Source organism: Chiloscyllium plagiosum, unplaced genomic scaffold (assembly GCF_037043375.1).
Source record: "Chiloscyllium plagiosum isolate Xiang-an unplaced genomic scaffold, Cpla_swu_hap1 HiC_scaffold_45, whole genome shotgun sequence".
Classification (NCBI taxonomy): Eukaryota; Metazoa; Chordata; class Chondrichthyes; order Orectolobiformes; family Hemiscylliidae; genus Chiloscyllium; species Chiloscyllium plagiosum.
In genome coordinates this window covers 19,006,510-19,029,637 of record NW_028270183.1, presented here as the reverse complement: position 1 = coordinate 19,029,637, position 23,128 = coordinate 19,006,510, and the positions used below count along the sequence as shown (strand labels likewise).

The following is a 23,128-nucleotide window of genomic DNA, read 5'->3' as shown; positions in this document are numbered from 1 at the left end:
AGGTGACAATATATACATTGAGCAACACCCCCTCAGACTGTACTGAGGTGACAATCTACACATTGAGCAACACTTCCTCAGACTATACTGAAGTGACAATATATACATTGAGCAACACGCCCTCAGACTGTACTGAGGTGACAATCTACACATTGAGCCACACTCCCTCAGTCTGTACTGAGGTGACAATCTACACATTGAGCCACACTCCCTCAGTCTGTACTGAGGTGACAATATATACATTGAGCAACACCCCCTCAGACTGTACTGAGGTGACAATCTACACATTGAGCAACACTTCCTCAGACTATACTGAAGTGACAATGTATGCATTGAGCAACACTCCCTCTGTCTGTACTGAGGTGACAATGTATGCATTGAGCAACACGCCCTCAGACTGTACTGAGGTGACAATCAACACATTGAGCAACACTCCCTCTGTCTGTACTGAGATGACAATCTACACATTGAGCAACACTCCCTCAGTCTGTACTGAGGTGACAATCTATACATTGAGCAACACTCCCTCAGACTATACTGAGGTGACAATGTATACATTGAGCAACACTCCCTCAGTCTGTACTGAGGTGACAATCTATACATTGAGCAACACTCTCTAAGACTATACAGAGGTGACAATGTATGCATTGAGCAACACTCCCTCTGTCTGTACTGAGATGACAATCTACACATTGAGCAACACTCCCTCAGTCTGTTCTGAGGTGACAATCTACACATTGAGCAACACTCCCTAAGACTATACTGAGTTGACAATGTATGCATTGAGCAACACTCCCTCTGGCTGTACTGAGATGACAATCTACACATTGAGCAACACTCCCTCAGTCTGTACTGAGGTGACAATCTATACATTGAGCAACACTCCCTAAGACTATACTGAGGTGACAATGTATGCATTGAGCAACACTCCCTCAGTCTGTACTGAGGTGACAATCTATACATTCAGCAACACGCCCTCAGACTGTACTTAGGTGACAATCAACACATTGAGCAACACTCCCTCAGTCTGTACTGAGGTGACAATCTATACATTGAGCAACACGCCCTCAGACTGTACTTAGGTGAAAATCAACACATTGAGCAACACTCCCTTAGACTGTATTGGGGTGACAATGTACACATTGAGCAACAGTTCCTTAGACTGTACTGAGGTGACAATCTACACATTGAGCAACACGCCCTCAGACTGTACTGAGGTGACAATCTACACATTGAGCAACACTCCCTCAGACTGTATTGAGGTGACAATCTATACATTGAGCAACACTCCCTCAGTCTGTACTGAGGTGACAATATATACATTGAGCAACAGGCCCTCAGTCTGTACTGAAGTGACAATCAACACATTGAGCAACACTCCCTTAGACTATACTGAGGTGACAATGTATACATTGAGCAACACTCCCTCAGTTTGAACTGAGGTAACAATATATACATTGAGCAACAGGCCCTCAGACTGTACTGAGGTGACAATCTATACATTGAGCAACACTCCCTAAGACTATACTGAGGTGACAATGTATACATTGAGCAACACTCCCTCAGTCTGTACTGAGATGACAATGTACACATTGAGCAACACTTCCTTAGTCTGTACTGAGGTGACAATCTACACATTGAGCAACACCCCCTCAGACTGTACTGAGGTGACAATCTACACATTGAGCAACACTCCCTCAGACTGTATTGAGGTGACAATCTATACATTGAGCAACACTCCCTCAGTCTGTACTGAGGTGACAATATATACATTGAGCAACAGGCCCTCAGACTGTACTGAGGTGACAATCTATACATTGAGCAACACTCCCTAAGACTATACTGAGGTGACAATGTATACATTGAGCAACACTCCCTCAGTCTGTACTGAGGTGACAATCAACACATTGACCAACACTCCCTTAGACTATACTGAGGTGACAATGTATACATTGAGCAAAACTCCCTCAGTCTGTACTGAGGTGACAATCAACACATTGAGCAACACTCCCTTAGACTATACTGAGGTGACAATCTATACATTGAGCAACACTCCCTCAGTTTGAACTGAGGTAACAATATATACATTGAGCAACAGGCCCTCAGACTGTACTGAGGTGACAATCTACACATTGAGCAACACGCCATCAGTCTGTACTGAGGTGACATTCAACACATTGCGCAACACGCCCTCAGACTGTACTGAGGTGACAATCTACACATTGAGCCACACTCCCTCAGTCTGTACTGAGGTGACAATATATACATTGAGCAACACGCCCTCAGACTGTACTGAGGTGACAATCTACACATTGAGCAACACTTCCTCAGACTATACTGAGGTGACAATGTATACATTGAGCAACACTCCCTCAGTCTGTACTGAGGTGACAATCTATACATTGAGCAACACTCCCTAAGACTATACTGAAGTGACAATGTATGCATTGAGCAACACTCCCTCAGTCTGTACTGAGGTGACAATATATAAATTGAGCAACAGGCCCTCAGACTGTACTGAGGTGACAATCTATACATTGAGCAACACTCCCTCAGACTATACTGAGGTGACAATGTATACATTGAGCAACACTCCCTCAGTCTGTACTGAGGTGACAATCTATACATTGAGCAACACTCCCTAAGACTATACAGAGGTGACAATGTATGCATTGAGCAACACTCCCTCTGTCTGTACTGAGATGACAATCTACACATTGAGCAACACTCCCTCAGTCTGTTCTGAGGTGACAATGTACACATTGAGCAACACTCCCTAAGGCTATACTGAGGTAACAATGTATGCATTGAGCAACACTCCCTCTGTCTGTACTGAGATGACAATCTACACATTGAGCAACACTCCCTCAGTCTGTACTGAGGTGACAATCTATACATTGAGCAACAGGCCCTCAGTCTGTACTGAGATGACAATCTACACATTGAGCAACACGCCCTCAGTCTGTACTGAGGTGACAATCTATACATTGAGCAACACGCCCTCAGTCTGTACTGAGGTGACAATGTACAGATTGAGCAACACTCCCTCAGACTGTACTGAGGTGACAATGTATACATTGAGCAACACTCCCTCAGACTGGACTGAGGTGACAATGTATACATTGAGCAACACTCAGACTGTACTGAGGTGACAATGTATACATTGAGCAACACTCCCTCAGACTGTACTGAGGTGACAGAGCTGAAAATGTGTTGCTGGAAAAGCGCAGCAGGTCAGGCAGCATTCAAGGAGCAGGAGAATCGACGTTTCGGGCATGAGCCCTTCTTCAGGATTCAGTCCTGAGGTATCAGTCTGGATATTGTACAACACTCCATCAGACTGTACTGAGGTGTCAGTTTGGATATTGTACAACACACCCTCAATCTGTACTGAGCTGTCAGTTTGGATATTGTACAACACTCCCTCAATCTGTACTGAGCTGTCAGTTTGGATATTGTACAACACTCCCTCAATCTGTACTGAGCTGTCAGTTTGGATATTGTACAACACTCCCTCAATCTGTACTGAGCTGTCAGTTTGGATATTGTACAACACTCCCTCAATCTGTACTGAGCTGTCAGTTTGGATATTATACAACAGTCCCTCACTCTGTACTGAGCTGTCAGTTTGGATATTATACAACACTCCCTCAATCTGTACAGATCTGTCAGTTTGGATATTATACAACACTCCCTCAATCTGTACTGTGGTGTCAGTTTGGATATTATACAACAGTCCCTCAATCTGTACAGATCTGTCAGTTTGGATATTATACAACAGTCCCTCAATCTGTACTGTGGTGTCAGTTTGGATATTATACAACAGTCCCTCAATCTGTACAGATCTGTCAGTTTGGATATTATACAACATTCCCTCAATCTGTACAGATCTGTCAGTTTGGATATTATACAACACTCCCTCAATCTGTACTGTGGTGTCAGTTTGGATATTATATAACACTCCCTCAATCTGTACTGTGGTGTCAGTTTGGATATTATACAACAGTCCCTCAATCTGTACAGATCTGTCAGTTTGGATATTATACAACACTCCCTCAATCTATACAGAGCTGTCAGTTTGGATATTATACAACACTCCCTCAATCTGTACAGACCTGTCAGTTTGGATATTATACAACACTCCCTAAGACTATACTGAGGTGACAATGTATACATTGAGCAACACTCCCTCAGTCTGTACTGAGGTGACAATCTATACATTCAGCAACACGCCCTCAGACTGTACTTAGGTGACAATCAACACATTGAGCAACACTCCCTCAGTCTGTACTGAGGTGACAATCTATACATTGAGCAACACGCCCTCAGACTGTACTTAGGTGACAATCAACACATTGAGCAACACGCCCTCAGACTGTACCGAGGTGACAATCGACACATTGAGCAACACTCCCTCAGACTGTATTGAGGTGACAATCTATACATTGAGCAACACTCCCTCAGACTGTATTGAGGTGACAATCTATACATTGAGCAACACTCCCTCAGTCTGTACTGAGGTGACAATATATACATTGAGCAACACTCCCTTAGACTATACTGAGGTGACAATCTATACATTGAGCAACACTCCCTCAGTTTGAACTGAGGTAACAATATATACATTGAGCAACAGGCCCTCAGACTGTACTGAGGTGACAATCTATACATTGAGCAACACTCCCTAAGACTATACTGAGGTGACAATGTATACATTGAGCAACACTCCCTCAGTCTGTACTGAGATGACAATCTACACATTGAGCAACACTCCCTCAGTCTGTCCTGAGGTGACAATCTATACATTGAGCAACACGCCCTCAGTCTGTACTGAGGTGACAATGTACACATTGAGCAACACTCCCTCAGACTGTACTGAGGTGACAATGTATACATTGAGCAACACTCCCTCAGACTGTACTGAGGTGACAGAGCTGAAAATGTGTTGCTGGAAAAGCGCAGCAGGTCAGGTAGCATTCAAGGTGCAGGAGAATCGACGTTTCGGGCATGAGCCCTTCTTCAGGAATCAGTCCTGAGGCATCAGTCTGGATATTGTACAACACTCCATCAGACTGTACTGAGGTGTCAGTCTGGATATTGTACAACACTCCCTCAATCTGTACTGAGCTGTCAGTCTGGATATTGTACAACACTCCCTCAATCTGTACTGAGCTGTCAGTTTGGATATTATACAACACTCCCTCAATCTCTACTGAGCTGTCAGTTTGGATATTATACAACAGTCCCTCAATCTGTACTGAGCTGTCAGTTTGGATATTATACAACACTCCCTCAATCTGTACTGAGCTGTCAGTTTGGATATTATACAACACTCCCTCAATCTGTACTGAGCTGTCAGTTTGGATATTATACAACACTCCCTCAATCTGTACTGTGGTTTCAGTTTGGATATTATACAACACTCCCTCAATCTGTACTGAGCTGTCAGTTTGGATATTATACAACACTCCCTCAATCTGTACTGAGCTGTCAGTTTGGATATTATACAACACTCCCTCAATCTGTACTGTGGTGTCAGTTTGGATATTATACAACACTCCCTCAATCTGTACTGAGCTGTCAGTTTGGATATTATACAACAGTCCCTCAATCTGTACAGACCTGTCAGTTTGGATATTATACAACAGTCCCTCAATCTGTACTGAGCTGTCAGTTTGGATATTATACAACACTCCCTCAATCTGTACTGTGGTTTCAGTTTGGATATTATACAACACTCCCTCAATCTGTACTGAGCTGTCAGTTTGGATATTATACAACACTCCCTCAATCTGTACTGTGGTGTCAGTTTGGATATTATACAACAGTCCCTCAATCTGTACTGTGGTGTCAGTTTGGATATTATACAACACTCCCTCAATCTGTACTGTGGTGTCAGTTTGGATATTATACAACTGTCCCTCAATCTGTACTGAGCTGTCAGTTTGGATATTATACAACAGTCCCTCAATCTGTACTGAGCTGTCAGTTTGGATATTATACAACACTCCCTCAATCTGTACTGTGGTGTCAGTTTGGATATTATACAACTGTCCCTCAATCTGTACTGAGCTGTCAGTTTGGATATTATACAACACTCCCTCAATCTGTACAGAGCTGTCAGTTTGGATATTATACAACACTCCCTCAATCTGTACTGTGGTGTCAGTTTGGATATTATACAACAGTCCCTCAATCTGTACTGAGCTGTCAGTTTGGATATTATACAACACTCCCTCAATCTGTACTGAGCTGTCAGTTTGGATATTATACAACACTCCCTCAATCTGTACTGAGCTGTCAGTTTGGATATTATACAACACTCCCTCAATCTGTACTGAGCTGTCAGTTTGGATATTATACAACACTCCCTCAATCTGTACTGTGGTGTCAGTTTGGATATTATACAACACTCCCTCAATCTGTACTGAGCTGTCAGTTTGGATATTATACAACACTCCCTCAATCTGTACTGTGGTGTCAGTTTGGATATTATACAACAGTCCCTCAATCTGTACAGAGCTGTCAGTTTGGATATTATACAACACTCCCTCAATCTCTACTGAGCTGTCAGTTTGGATATTATACAACACTCCCTCAATCTGTACTGTGGTGTCAGTTTGGATATTATACAACACTCCCTCAATCTCTACTGAGCTGTCAGTTTGGATATTATACAACACTCCCTCAATCTCTACTGAGCTGTCAGTTTGGATATTATACAACACTCCCTCAATCTGTACTGAGCTGTCAGTTTGGATATTATACAACACTCCCTCAATCTGTACTGAGCTGTCAGTTTGGATATTATACAACAGTCCCTCAATCTGTACAGAGCTGTCAGTTTGGATATTATACAACATTCCCTCAATCTGTACTGTGGTGTCAGTTTGGATATTATACAACACTCCCTCAATCTGTACAGAGCTGTCAGTTTGGATATTATACAACAGTCCCTCAATCTGTACTGAGCTGTCAGTTTGGATATTATACAACACTCCCTCAATCTCTACTGAGCTGTCAGTTTGGATATTATACAACACTCCCTCAATCTGTACTGTGGTGTCAGTTTGGATATTATACAACACTCCCTCAATCGGTACAGACCTGTCAGTTTGGATATTATACAACACTCCCTCAATCTGTACTGAGCTGTCAGTTTGGATATTATACAACAGTCCCTCAATCTGTATAGAGCTGTCAGTTTGGATATTATACAACACTCCCTCAATCTCTACTGAGCTGTCAGTTTGGATATTATACAACACTCCCTCAATCTGTACTGTGGTGTCAGTTTGGATATTATACAACACTCCCTCAATCGGTACAGACCTGTCAGTTTGGATATTATACAACACTCCCTCAATCTGTACAGAGCTGTCAGTTTGGATATTATACAACACTCACTCAATCTGTACTGAGCTGTCAGTTTGGATATTATACAACACTCCCTCAATCTGTACAGACCTGTCAGTTTGGATATTATACAACACTCCCTAAGACTATACTGAGGTGACAATGTATACATTGAGCAACACTCCCTCAGTCTGTACTGAGGTGACAATCTACACATTGAGCAACACTCCCTCAGTCTGTACTGAGGTGACAATATATACTTTGAGCAACAGGCCCTCAGACTGTACTGAGGTGACAATCTATACATTGAGCAACACGCCCTAAGACTACACTGAGGTGACAATGTATACATTGAGCAACACTCCCTCAGTCTGTACTGAGGTGACAATCTATACATTCAGCAACACGCCCTCAGACTGTACTTAGGTGACAATCAACACATTGAGCAACACGCCCTCAGACTGTACTTAGGTGACAATCAACACATTGAGCAACACTCCCTTAGAGTGTATTGAGGTGACAATCTACACATTGAGCAACACGTCCTCAGACTGTACTGAGGTGACATTCAACACATTGCGCAACACGCCCTCAGTCTGTACTGAGGTGACAATCTACACATTGAGCCACACTCCCTCAGTCTGTACTGAGGTGACAATATATACATTGAGCAACACCCCCTCAGACTGTACTGAGGTGACAATCTACACATTGAGCAACACTTCCTCAGACTATACTGAAGTGACAATATATACATTGAGCAACACGCCCTCAGACTGTACTGAGGTGACAATCTACACATTGAGCCACACTCCCTCAGTCTGTACTGAGGTGACAATCTACACATTGAGCCACACTCCCTCAGTCTGTACTGAGGTGACAATATATACATTGAGCAACACCCCCTCAGACTGTACTGAGGTGACAATCTACACATTGAGCAACACTTCCTCAGACTATACTGAAGTGACAATGTATGCATTGAGCAACACTCCCTCTGTCTGTACTGAGGTGACAATGTATGCATTGAGCAACACGCCCTCAGACTGTACTGAGGTGACAATCAACACATTGAGCAACACTCCCTCTGTCTGTACTGAGATGACAATCTACACATTGAGCAACACTCCCTCAGTCTGTACTGAGGTGACAATCTATACATTGAGCAACACTCCCTCAGACTATACTGAGGTGACAATGTATACATTGAGCAACACTCCCTCAGTCTGTACTGAGGTGACAATCTATACATTGAGCAACACTCTCTAAGACTATACAGAGGTGACAATGTATGCATTGAGCAACACTCCCTCTGTCTGTACTGAGATGACAATCTACACATTGAGCAACACTCCCTCAGTCTGTTCTGAGGTGACAATCTACACATTGAGCAACACTCCCTAAGACTATACTGAGTTGACAATGTATGCATTGAGCAACACTCCCTCTGGCTGTACTGAGATGACAATCTACACATTGAGCAACACTCCCTCAGTCTGTACTGAGGTGACAATCTATACATTGAGCAACACTCCCTAAGACTATACTGAGGTGACAATGTATGCATTGAGCAACACTCCCTCAGTCTGTACTGAGGTGACAATCTATACATTCAGCAACACGCCCTCAGACTGTACTTAGGTGACAATCAACACATTGAGCAACACTCCCTCAGTCTGTACTGAGGTGACAATCTATACATTGAGCAACACGCCCTCAGACTGTACTTAGGTGAAAATCAACACATTGAGCAACACTCCCTTAGACTGTATTGGGGTGACAATGTACACATTGAGCAACAGTTCCTTAGACTGTACTGAGGTGACAATCTACACATTGAGCAACACGCCCTCAGACTGTACTGAGGTGACAATCTACACATTGAGCAACACTCCCTCAGACTGTATTGAGGTGACAATCTATACATTGAGCAACACTCCCTCAGTCTGTACTGAGGTGACAATATATACATTGAGCAACAGGCCCTCAGTCTGTACTGAAGTGACAATCAACACATTGAGCAACACTCCCTTAGACTATACTGAGGTGACAATGTATACATTGAGCAACACTCCCTCAGTTTGAACTGAGGTAACAATATATACATTGAGCAACAGGCCCTCAGACTGTACTGAGGTGACAATCTATACATTGAGCAACACTCCCTAAGACTATACTGAGGTGACAATGTATACATTGAGCAACACTCCCTCAGTCTGTACTGAGATGACAATGTACACATTGAGCAACACTTCCTTAGTCTGTACTGAGGTGACAATCTACACATTGAGCAACACCCCCTCAGACTGTACTGAGGTGACAATCTACACATTGAGCAACACTCCCTCAGACTGTATTGAGGTGACAATCTATACATTGAGCAACACTCCCTCAGTCTGTACTGAGGTGACAATATATACATTGAGCAACAGGCCCTCAGACTGTACTGAGGTGACAATCTATACATTGAGCAACATTCCCTAAGACTATACTGAGGTGACAATGTATACATTGAGCAACACTCCCTCAGTCTGTACTGAGGTGACAATCAACACATTGACCAACACTCCCTTAGACTATACTGAGGTGACAATGTATACATTGAGCAACACTCCCTCAGTCTGTACTGAGGTGACAATCAACACATTGAGCAACACTCCCTTAGACTATACTGAGGTGACAATCTATACATTGAGCAACACTCCCTCAGTTTGAACTGAGGTAACAATATATACATTGAGCAACAGGCCCTCAGACTGTACTGAGGTGACAATCTACACATTGAGCAACACGCCATCAGTCTGTACTGAGGTGACATTCAACACATTGCGCAACACGCCCTCAGACTGTACTGAGGTGACAATCTACACATTGAGCCACACTCCCTCAGTCTGTACTGAGGTGACAATATATACATTGAGCAACACGCCCTCAGACTGTACTGAGGTGACAATCTACACATTGAGCAACACTTCCTCAGACTATACTGAGGTGACAATGTATACATTGAGCAACACTCCCTCAGTCTGTACTGAGGTGACAATCTATACATTGAGCAACACTCCCTAAGACTATACTGAAGTGACAATGTATGCATTGAGCAACACTCCCTCAGTCTGTACTGAGGTGACAATATATAAATTGAGCAACAGGCCCTCAGACTGTACTGAGGTGACAATCTATACATTGAGCAACACTCCCTCAGACTATACTGAGGTGACAATGTATACATTGAGCAACACTCCCTCAGTCTGTACTGAGGTGACAATCTATACATTGAGCAACACTCCCTAAGACTATACAGAGGTGACAATGTATGCATTGAGCAACACTCCCTCTGTCTGTACTGAGATGACAATCTACACATTGAGCAACACTCCCTCAGTCTGTTCTGAGGTGACAATGTACACATTGAGCAACACTCCCTAAGACTATACTGAGGTAACAATGTATGCATTGAGCAACACTCCCCCTGTCTGTACTGAGATGACAATCTACACATTGAGCAACACTCCCTCAGTCTGTACTGAGGTGACAATCTATACATTGAGCAACAGGCCCTCAGTCTGTACTGAGATGACAATCTACACATTGAGCAACACGCCCTCAGTCTGTACTGAGGTGACAATCTATACATTGAGCAACACGCCCTCAGTCTGTACTGAGGTGACAATGTACAGATTGAGCAACACTCCCTCAGACTGTACTGAGGTGACAATGTATACATTGAGCAACACTCCCTCAGACTGGACTGAGGTGACAATGTATACATTGAGCAACACTCAGACTGTACTGAGGTGACAATGTATACATTGAGCAACACTCCCTCAGACTGTACTGAGGTGACAGAGCTGAAAATGTGTTGCTGGAAAAGCGCAGCAGGTCAGGCAGCATTCAAGGAGCAGGAGAATCGACGTTTCGGGCATGAGCCCTTCTTCAGGATTCAGTCCTGAGGTATCAGTCTGGATATTGTACAACACTCCATCAGACTGTACTGAGGTGTCAGTTTGGATATTGTACAACACTCCCTCAATCTGTACTGAGCTGTCAGTTTGGATATTGTACAACACTCCCTCAATCTGTACTGAGCTGTCAGTTTGGATATTGTACAACACTCCCTCAATCTGTACTGAGCTGTCAGTTTGGATATTATACAACACTCCCTCAATCTGTACAGATCTGTCAGTTTGGATATTATACAACAGTCCCTCAATCTGTACTGTGGTGTCAGTTTGGATATTATACAACAGTCCCTCAATCTGTACAGATCTGTCAGTTTGGATATTATACAACATTCCCTCAATCTGTACAGATCTGTCAGTTTGGATATTATACAACACTCCCTCAATCTGTACTGTGGTGTCAGTTTGGATATTATACAACAGTCCCTCAATCTGTACAGATCTGTCAGTTTGGATATTATACAACAGTCCCTCAATCTGTACTGATCTGTCAGTTTGGATATTATACAACATTCCCTCAATCTGTACAGATCTGTCAGTTTGGATATTATACAACACTCCCTCAATCTGTACAGAGCTGTCAGTTTGGATATTATACAACATTCCCTCAATCTGTACTGAGCTGTCAGTTTGGATATTATACAACACTCCCTCAATCTGTACTGTGGTGTCAGTTTGGATATTATATAACACTCCCTCAATCTGTACTGTGGTGTCAGTTTGGATATTATACAACACTCCCTCAATGTGTACTGTGGTGTCAGTTTGGATATTATACAACAGTCCCTCAATCTGTACAGATCTGTCAGTTTGGATATTATACAACATTCCCTCAATCTGTACTGAGCTGTCAGTTTGGATATTATACAACACTCCCTCAATCTGTACTGTGGTGTCAGTTTGGATATTATACAACACTCCCTCAATCTGTACAGAGCTGTCAGTTTGGATATTATACAACATTCCCTCAATCTGTACTGAGCTGTCAGTTTGGATATTATACAACAGTCCCTCACTCTGTACTGAGCTGTCAGTTTGGATATTATACAACACTCCCTCAATCTGTACTGTGGTGTCAGTTTGGATATTATACAACACTCCCTCAATCTGTACTGTGGTGTCAGTTTGGATATTATACAACACTCCCTCAATCTGTACAGAGCTGTCAGTTTGGATATTATACAACAGTCCCTCAATCTGTACTGAGCTGTCAGTTTGGATATTATACAACACTCCCTCAATCTGTACTGTGGTGTCAGTTTGGATATTATACAACACTCCCTCAATCTGTACAGATCTGTCAGTTTGGATATTATACAACAGTCCCTCAATCTGTACAGAGCTGTCAGTTTGGATATTATACAACAGTCCCTCAATCTGTACAGATCTGTCAGTTTGGATATTATACAACATTCCCTCAATCTGTACAGATCTGTCAGTTTGGATATTATACAACACTCCCTCAATCTGTACTGTGGTGTCAGTTTGGATATTATATAACACTCCCTCAATCTGTACTGTGGTGTCAGTTTGGATATTATACAACAGTCCCTCAATCTGTACAGATCTGTCAGTTTGGATATTATACAACACTCCCTCAATCTATACAGAGCTGTCAGTTTGGATATTATACAACACTCCCTCAATCTGTACAGACCTGTCAGTTTGGATATTATACAACACTCCCTAAGACTATACTGAGGTGACAATGTATACATTGAGCAACACTCCCTCAGTCTGTACTGAGGTGACAATCTATACAATCAGCAACACGCCCTCAGACTGTACTTAGGTGACAATCAACACATTGAGCAACACTCCCTCAGTCTGTACTGAGGTGACAATCTATACATTGAGCAACACGCCCTCAGACTGTACTTAGGTGACAATCAACACATTGAGCAACACGCCCTCAGACTGTACCGAGGTGACAATCGACACATTGAGCAACACTCCCTCAGACTGTATTGAGGTGACAATCTATACATTGAGCAACACTCCCTCAGACTGTATTGAGGTGACAATCTATACATTGAGCAACACTCCCTCAGTCTGTACTGAGGTGACAATATATACATTGAGCAACACTCCCTTAGACTATACTGAGGTGACAATCTATACATTGAGCAACACTCCCTCAGTTTGAACTGAGGTAACAATATATACATTGAGCAACAGGCCCTCAGACTGTACTGAGGTGACAATCTATACATTGAGCAACACTCCCTAAGACTATACTGAGGTGACAATGTATACATTGAGCAACACTCCCTCAGTCTGTACTGAGATGACAATCTACACATTGAGCAACACTCCCTCAGTCTGTCCTGAGGTGACAATCTATACATTGAGCAACACGCCCTCAGTCTGTACTGAGGTGACAATGTACACATTGAGCAACACTCCCTCAGACTGTACTGAGGTGACAATGTATACATTGAGCAACACTCCCTCAGACTGTACTGAGGTGACAGAGCTGAAAATGTGTTGCTGGAAAAGCGCAGCAGGTCAGGTAGCATTCAAGGTGCAGGAGAATCGACGTTTCGGGCATGAGCCCTTCTTCAGGAATCAGTCCTGAGGCATCAGTCCGGATATTGTACAACACTCCATCAGACTGTACTGAGGTGTCAGTCTGGATATTGTACAACACTCCCTCAATCTGTACTGAGCTGTCAGTCTGGATATTGTACAACACTCCCTCAATCTGTACTGAGCTGTCAGTTTGGATATTATACAACACTCCCTCAATCTCTACTGAGCTGTCAGTTTGGATATTATACAACACTCCCTCAATCTGTACTGAGCTGTCAGTTTGGATATTATACAACACTCCCTCAATCTGTACTGAGCTGTCAGTTTGGATATTATACAACACTCCCTCAATCTGTACTGAGCTGTCAGTTTGGATATTATACAACACTCCCTCAATCTGTACTGTGGTGTCAGTTTGGATATTATACAACACTCCCTCAATCTGTACAGAGCTGTCAGTTTGGATATTATACAACACTCCCTCAATCTCTACTGAGCTGTCAGTTTGGATATTATACAACAGTCCCTCAATCTGTACTGAGCTGTCAGTTTGGATATTATACAACACTCCCTCAATCTGTACTGAGCTGTCAGTTTGGATATTATACAACACTCCCTCAATCTGTACTGAGCTGTCAGTTTGGATATTATACAACACTCCCTCAATCTGTACTGAGCTGTCAGTTTGGATATTATACAACACTCCCTCAATCTGTACTGAGCTGTCAGTTTGGATATTATACAACACTCCCTCAATCTGTACTGAGCTGTCAGTTTGGATATTATACAACACTCCCTCAATCTGTACTGAGCTGTCAGTTTGGATATTATACAACACTCCCTCAATCTGTACTGAGCTGTCAGTTTGGATATTATACAACACTCCCTCAATCTGTACTGAGCTGTCAGTTTGGATATTATACAACACTCCCTCAATCTGTACTGTGGTGTCAGTTTGGATATTATACAACACTCCCTCAATCTGTACTGAGCTGTCAGTTTGGATATTATACAACACTCCCTCAATCTGTACTGAGCTGTCAGTTTGGATATTATACAACACTCCCTCAATCTGTACTGAGCTGTCAGTTTGGATATTATACAACACTCCCTCAATCTGTACTGTGGTGTCAGTTTGGATATTATACAACAGTCCCTCAATCTGTACTGTGGTGTCAGTTTGGATATTATACAACAGTCCTTCAATCTGTACAGAGCTGTCAGTTTGGATATTATACAACAGTCCCTCAATCTGTACTGTGGTGTCAGTTTGGATATTATACAACACTCCCTCAATCTGTACTGAGCTGTCAGTTTGGATATTATACAACACTCCCTCAATCTGTACTGAGCTGTCAGTTTGGATATTATACAACACTCCCTCAATCTGTACTGAGCTGTCAGTTTGGATATTATACAACACTCCCTCAATCTGTACTGTGGTGTCAGTTTGGATATTATACAACACTCCCTCAATCTGTACTGAGCTGTCAGTTTGGATATTATACAACACTCCCTCAATCTGTACTGAGCTGTCAGTTTGGATATTATACAACACTCCCTCAATCTGTACTGAGCTGTCAGTTTGGATATTATACAACACTCCCTCAATCTGTACTGAGCTGTCAGTTTGGATATTATACAACACTCCCTCAATCTGTACTGTGGTGTCAGTTTGGATATTATACAACACTCCCTCAATCTGTACTGAGCTGTCAGTTTGGATATTATACAACACTCCCTCAATCTGTACTGTGGTGTCAGTTTGGATATTATACAACACTCCCTCAATCTGTACTGAGCTGTCAGTTTGGATATTATACAACACTCCCTCAATCTGTACTGAGCTGTCAGTTTGGATATTATACAACACTCCCTCAATCTGTACTGTGGTGTCAGTTTGGATATTATACAACAGTCCCTCAATCTGTACAGAGCTGTCAGTTTGGATATTATACAACAGTCCCTCAATCTGTACTGTGGTGTCAGTTTGGATATTATACAACAGTCCTTCAATCTGTACAGAGCTGTCAGTTTGGATATTATACAACAGTCCCTCAATCTGTACTGTGGTGTCAGTTTGGATATTATACAACACTCCCTCAATCTGTACAGAGCTGTCAGTTTGGATATTATACAACACTCCCTCAATCTGTACTGAGCTGTCAGTTTGGATATTATACAACACTCCCTCAATCTGTACTGTGGTGTCAGTTTGGATATTATACAACACTCCCTCAATCTGTACTGTGGTGTCAGACTAGATACTGAGCTCAGGACCTTGGAGCAGAAGCTATGCCTCAAGAGGCTGACACAGCGGTGATTGAGCTACCCACTGTGACATGGATGACGTGTTTGTGGTAAAATACATGTCCCACATTTCCTTTTGACAAATAGCCTTAACATGCAAAATTCTTACAAACTATTTGCAAAGCTCTTTAAGCAACATCTACAATGGGTACAATGTGAGGGTCTGCTTTAAGTTACTCCATTTTTGGTCTTGGCATCACGTTTCCCTCAAAGAGAAGGAAGGACCTGTCCTGATTCTGTTACTTTGAAGACATAAGGCATAGCAAAGTCTTTACACTCAATGAACATGTTTTGGAGCGTTGTTAATGTCAGAAACTGTAAATAATTTGCATGCTGCAAGTTTCCACCTGAACAGTTTGATTATTTTTCGGGTTGTTGATTGCAGGATGACTATTGTTGAGAATGTGCTTCAGAGTGAGGTTTTTTTTTCTGTCCTTCTGAATGAGCGAAGGGACCCTCAGTTTAATATATCTCTCCTGCGAGTGTGCAACAGTCGCCCTTCAATACCAGCCTTGAGTTTGGATAATATTGAGTGAACGAATTCTTATCCAGTTGTGATGGGACCTCTTCCCTCCTGCTGTGCGTCTGAACAGAAAATAGAATGAGCGTTGAATCCTGCTGACTTAATGCCAGATTTCTGGCCTGGCAGCCCCTCTTTGCTGGAGTGAAATCAACACTGATGCTTCTTTGAATGTTTTTAAACTGGCTTTCAAACATTACACAGGGTTAGAAAGCATTTGTGGAGAGAAATCAGAGTTAACGGTTAGGGTCAGAACTCTGGTGAACCTCAGGGTCCTGAAGGTCACCAGACCCGAAACATTAACTCTGATTTCTCTCTACCGATGTTGCCAGACCTGCTGAGTTTTTCCAGCAATTTCTATTCTTGTTTCTGATTTCCAGCGTCCATAGTTATTTTGGTTATAAAGTCTTTTTTCTTCCTTATGCATTCACGGGATGAGGGTGTCACTGGCTAGGCCAGCATTCATTGTCCATCCCTAATTGCCCAGAGGGCAGTTAAGAGTCAGCCATGTTGCTATCGGCCTGGAGTCACATGGAGGCCAGTTGGCAGTTTCCTTCCCGAAGAGAGGTCTGTATTATTAGGACATTTCTCCGATTTTAAACTTGAATCACTTTGGATTTTGCCCGAAGAGACGTGTTGCTGGACCTGATCAAAACTTGGTTGGCACCACATCTAGAAACATCCACTCCATCCACCACCAATGCTCAGTAGCAGCAGCGTGGACCATCTACAAAATGCTCTGCAGAGATTCACTAAAGATCCTCAGAAAGCACCTTCCACTCCCATGACCACTTCCATCTAGAAGGACAAGGGCAGTAGATACATGGGACACCACCCCCTGCACGTTCCCCTCTGAGCCACTCATCATCCTGTCTCGGAAACATATCTGCCATTCCTTTAGTGTCGCTGGGTCAAAATTCTTGACTCCCTCTCCAGTAGAGGTGTGAGTGTAACCACACTCTCTGGACTACAGCGGTTCAAGAAAGCAGCTCACCACCATGTTCTCAGGGTAAGAGGAGATGGATATAAAATGCTGGCACAGCCAGTGATGCCCACAGCAGATGAATAAATAAAAAATAAAACCTTTTTCATTGCTGCGTTCATCAGGACAATTGTAAGTTCGGCAGATTTCATATAACAAGAGAAAAGCCATGATTGTTTGTTTGACACTGATTGGCTGTGATGCAAAAAAAAGAAGTTAGCTCCTGGAATTTCAGAAAGTTGTGCAAAGCTTAAAAGCATGCTCTTTCTATCAAATGTAAATGAAATGTATCACAAGTTTAGAGAGAGGGTGGCACCATGGCTCAGTGGTTAGCGCTGCTACCTCACAGCGTCAGGGATCCGGGTTCGATTCCACCCTCAGGTGACTGTTTATATGGAGTTTGCATATACTCTCTGTGTCTGTGTGGGCTTCCTCTGGGTGCTATGGTTTCTTCCCACAGTACTAAAATGCAAAGGTTAGCTGGAATGGAATGCTATATTGCCCATAGTGTACAGGTTAGGTGAATTGGCCATTGTAAATTGCCCGTAATGTGTGGGCTAAGTGAGTTAGCTATGAACAATGCAAGGGAACAGAGATGGTGTGGGTCTGGGTGGGATGCTCTTCAGAGGTTCAATTTGGATTCAATGGGTCAAATGGCCTGCTTATACACTGTAGGGGTTCAATATATCATCTGGACCCATACATGATACAAACAAACAAGAAAGCCTAATTCACAAAGTTTTAACAAAATACAGTTTCAACTTCCAAGCTTCAGATATTCACCACCTTTTGTAATATTTTGTTCAATCTGATTTTTCGCTATTTCATCGTCTCTTCTGCCAGTATCATTCAGTTTCGCCATGACATCAAATTAGAAACAAACAACAGAAAACAACCTGAACATTATATAAAAACATTTATCACTTTAGATGCTATTTAGAATTTGCTTTCACCATGTGGACATCCAGGGTTATTAAAGATGCAAAAGGACTTGGATGAAATAGAATTGTGTGCACCCTGTACTGCAGGTAATGGTGTTCACTTGCTCACAGTGTACAGTGTGATCAAATTCCATTCTCTGTTACAGATGTTAATGAATGTAACTTCAGCCCATGTGGTTCTCATGCCAGCTGTAGGAACACAGTGGGAAGTTATATCTGTACATGTGACCCTGGCTTTATATCATCGTCTGGAGGCAACAGAATGCATGACACCGATATATGTATCAGTAGGTGCTTTACATTTTATTCCATGATTTCCATCTGTCCTTTTCTGTTTAGCTACAAGGTTCATACCCCAGTACAGAACAGTAAGTCCTTGTTTAAAGTGGCCCGTTTCACTTTAACGTCAGTTTGTTAATGTGGTCTGTCATTTCGTTAAACATTGCAAGATTTGTTTAATTGTTGCTTCCTGTGTGAACATGTTGATGGCTTTCCCCATTCTCTGATATCTGGATCCACCCTCTCCCTGCACTTTGACTTGAGTTTTTGGCTTCTCTCTGCTCCCCATCCTCTGAGGTATAGACTCTACCACTCACTGCCCTCTGAGATATGGACTCCCCCCCACCACCCACCCTCCAAGCTTTGACTCTACCATACCCCACTCTCCAACTTACGGATTCTACCACTCTCTGCCTTCCGTGATATGCGCTCTCCCCACTTCCCAGTGATACAGACTCGACCACTCCCTGCCGTCCAAGATATGGACACACACCCCCACCCCCAAACTTCAAGATATGGCTTCTACCATTCACTCCCTCCATGATATAGACTCTACCACTGCTTCCCCACCTCAAGATATGGACAATCCCACTCCCTGCCCTCCAAGTAATGGACACTACCACTACCTGCCCTCTAAGGTATGGACTTACCCACTCCCTTCCATCTGAGAGAGATGAAATTTGACACTCCCTACCTCCAAGTAATGGTTTCCACCACTCTCTACCTTCCAGGTTATTGACTCTCCCAACATCCCTCTGTCCCGAGATATGGACCCTCTCCACTTCCCATTCTCTGAAATATGGACTCTACCACTCCCCTCCCTCTGAGATGTGGACATCCCCCCCAGCCCCTCACTCTCTGAGACATGGACTCGCCCTACCCTCTAGTTGCTGACTGTCTGCTCTCCCTGATGCATTCACTCACTGATTGCCTCTCATTGGCCTTGCATTCCCCATTCAACATCCAGAGTTTATCCAAAACTGGATCTCCCATGTCGCAGGAGAGCACGTCCTGTCAGTTCAGAAAATTCGGGCACTTTTACAATCCAGGTTTACTTATGTCTGACTTTCAAATCTTCTCTGGTCTCACTGCTCTCCTCTGAAGCCCTCTCTAGTTGAACCAATATTTTACTCAAAGTCTTTTGCTTAAAGTCATGATCGACATGACTTTAAGCAAACATTATGTGATGACTTACTGCACTGTACTGTCCAGTGGTTAACATATTAAAATGCCTGCCATGGCACTGTCCTGACTAATATTTACCCCGATATCGAGAGCACAGAGAGGACAGACTATCTGGTCCTGATCACTTGTGGGATCCTGCTGTGCACCAGTTGGATGCGTGCCATTTCGAAAGAGCTCTACTTGCTGCAAATGCTGCTCAGGATAGGTGCTATGTGAATGCAGGTCTGACTTCTGGGAAATTTGGGCGATGCGCTCATTCCCTCAACCAGTGTTGACTGGATCAGCCTTGACCTCACTGAATGGTGGGGCAGACTCGATGGGCTGAATGGCCTACTGCTGCTCCTATGTCTTATGGTCTGACAATAACACAGTACAAGCTCCGAGGTTCCACACTGGGCACCTATTTAACAACCCCCAAAGAGCCAAATTTGGACAAATCATGATGTCTTCCTTACTGTGCTTTATCCGGTGACAGCAACAACCTGCATTTATTTAGAGCCCTTGAAGGTGCTGAACACTCGATCACTCTTAGGCAGGCCTTGCTGGCCAGGTCAGGCAGAGTGAATCCTCAGGGAGCATCCCCTGTGCAAGACGCCACTAACAACACCTTGCCACCTTGAATTTCAGCACGATGTCTCAGAGTTGCTGTGGTCCTCAGACCCGATCGAAAATTCCAGGGAACTGTCAGAGCAAAGCAGAAACGGGTTGCTCAACTCAAACTGCCGTCTCAATTTTAATTCCCAGTGCAGCCGTGTCCCAGAAGGAGTTGGGGGTTCAGGTGTACAAATGTTTGAAGTTTGTTTCACATATCGTTAGGGTTGTTGAGAAAGCTTGCCTTCACTGCTCAGAGAAAAGGAGTCATGTTGAGGTTGTACAGGATGTTAGTGGGAGGACTGAGTCCAGTTCTGGTCCCCCTGTTACAGGAAGGATATTATTAAGCTGAACCGGGGACAGAAAAGATTTACCAGTGTTTTGCTGAGAGTGGAAGGATTGAGTTATAAAGAGAGGCTGGATAGGCCGGGACATCTTTCACTGGACTGTGGGAGGCTGAGGGGTGACTTTGTAGAGTTTTATAAAATCATGAGAGGTTTTGATAAGGTGGATGTCAGGCGTCTTTCCCCTCGGGTGGGGGATTTCAAGACTGCAGGGCATATTTTTAAGGTGAGAGGAGAAAGATTTAAGAAAAGACAAGGGGCTTTTTTTGTTTTACACAGAGAGTGGTTCATCTGTGGAATGGAATCCAGAGGACGTGGTGGATGCGGGTACAGTTCCAACATTTAAAATACATTTGGATAAGTACATGAATAGGAAAGGATTGGAGGGAAATGCAGGCAAGTGGGACTGGTTTAGTTTGGGAACATAGTCGGCATGGATTGGTTGGGCCGAAGGGTCTGTTTCCGTGCGGAATGACTCTATGATTCTATAACTCTATGAGTTAAATCCTGTCCCCTCCCCACCTTTAGGACAGATCCAATGTAAGCATTAATTTAAAATCGAAAATTAGCAATGAGGGGTTTTCTCTTTCGGAGGAATGTGTGTCTTTAGAATTCCCTTCCTTGAAAGACAGTGAAATCAGAGTGTTTGAGTCTCTTTAAGATTTGGAGATGCCAGTGTTGGACTGGAGTTAAAAATCACACAACACCAGGTTATAGTCCAACAGGTTTATTTGGAAGCACTCGCTTTCAGAGAGCTGTTTCTTCATCGGGTGGTTGTGAAACATGACCATACGATACAGAATTTACAGCGAAAGGGTTACAATGTCATTGGAGTAGTAATGATATATTAAATAAATGTAGTTAAAAATCACTATAAGCTGGTGTTGTGTGATTTTTAATTGAATCTTCTTAAGGCAAGATAGATGCTTAAGAATCCATTGAGGAGTGGCAGGGGAGAGAAAGAGTGTCGAGTTAGACAGGAATGTGGAGTGATCAGCCATGATCTCCTTAAATGGTTGAGTGACATGAGGGGACGAGTATTTGATAGATTGGCTCCTGGGGTGACAGGGCTGCCATAGAGAAAGAAACTGGGTTGGTTACCACTATATTCACCGGAGTTTAGAAGAATGAGGGGGAATCTCACAGAAAGTTTGATGTAAAATTCTAACAGGGCCAGACAGAATAGAGATTATTAAGGAGTCCAGACATTGGGTCACAGTCTAAGCACATGGAATAAACCATTCAAGACTGGAATAGAGCCATACAGCATGGAAACAGACCCTTCGGTTCACGCTCTCCCAGACCTGGAAAGGACCTCTGCTGTTTTACATCCTCATCGTCCCTGTCTCAGCTCAGGGCCACACTCTCCCAGACCTGGAAAGGACCTCTGTTGTTTCACATCCTCAGATTTTAATCCTCCAATCAGTCCATGCCGACTAAAATCCCAAACTAAACCATTCCCACCTGCCTCCGCTTGGCCCATATCCCTCCAAACACTGGCTATTCATGTCCTTATCCAAACGTCTTTGAAAACGTTGTAACTGTACACGCACCCATCACTTCCTCTGGAAGTTCATTCCACGCACGAACCACTCTCTGGGTAAAGGTTGGCCCTCGTGTCTTTTTCAAAATCTTTCTCCTCTCACCTTAAAAGTATGCCCCCGAGTCCTGAAACCTTGAGATGAGGAGAAATGTCACCACTGACAGAGCGGGAAACCCGTGGGATTCTATGCCACAGGAAGCAATGGAGGTCCTAAAATTGAGTGTTTTCAAGAAGGAGTTATATGTAATTCTTAAAGCTAAAGGGGACAAAGTGGTATGGAGAGAAAGTGGGAACAGGGACTGAGTTGGATGATCTGCCACGAATGGTGGAGCAGGCTCAATGGGCCGAATGGCCTCCTCCTGCCTCTATTTTCGATGTTTATTAGACCCCTGTACCCTCTTGCCTTGAACACAGACAATCCTTTGTGTCAGGTATTGGTGACAATACAAAACAGCAGAGGCTATATGTAGAAGGTGACCATAACGTTGCTCAGAGGCCCAATAATTGTCCATACTGTGCACCACGCGGCTCACATATTGTGGCTGTTTGAAAAGTACTGGCTGAATATCATCGGAATACTCCA

The 23,128-nt window shown here is 43.2% G+C and overlaps 1 protein-coding gene across 4 annotated transcripts in view; it reads left to right on the top strand.

Moving 5' to 3' along the window:
* Nucleotides 1-23,128, top strand: part of LOC122552178 (adhesion G protein-coupled receptor E3-like) — a 121,535-nt gene that overhangs the window by 45,276 nt on the left and 53,131 nt on the right. For all 4 annotated transcript variants that reach the window (XM_043694744.2, XM_087983454.1, XM_043694745.2 and 1 more), the window contains one exon: nt 18,750-18,890. In XM_043694744.2, the coding sequence (XP_043550679.2) occupies nt 18,750-18,890 (141 nt within the window). The remainder of the gene's footprint in view (nt 1-18,749; nt 18,891-23,128) is intronic.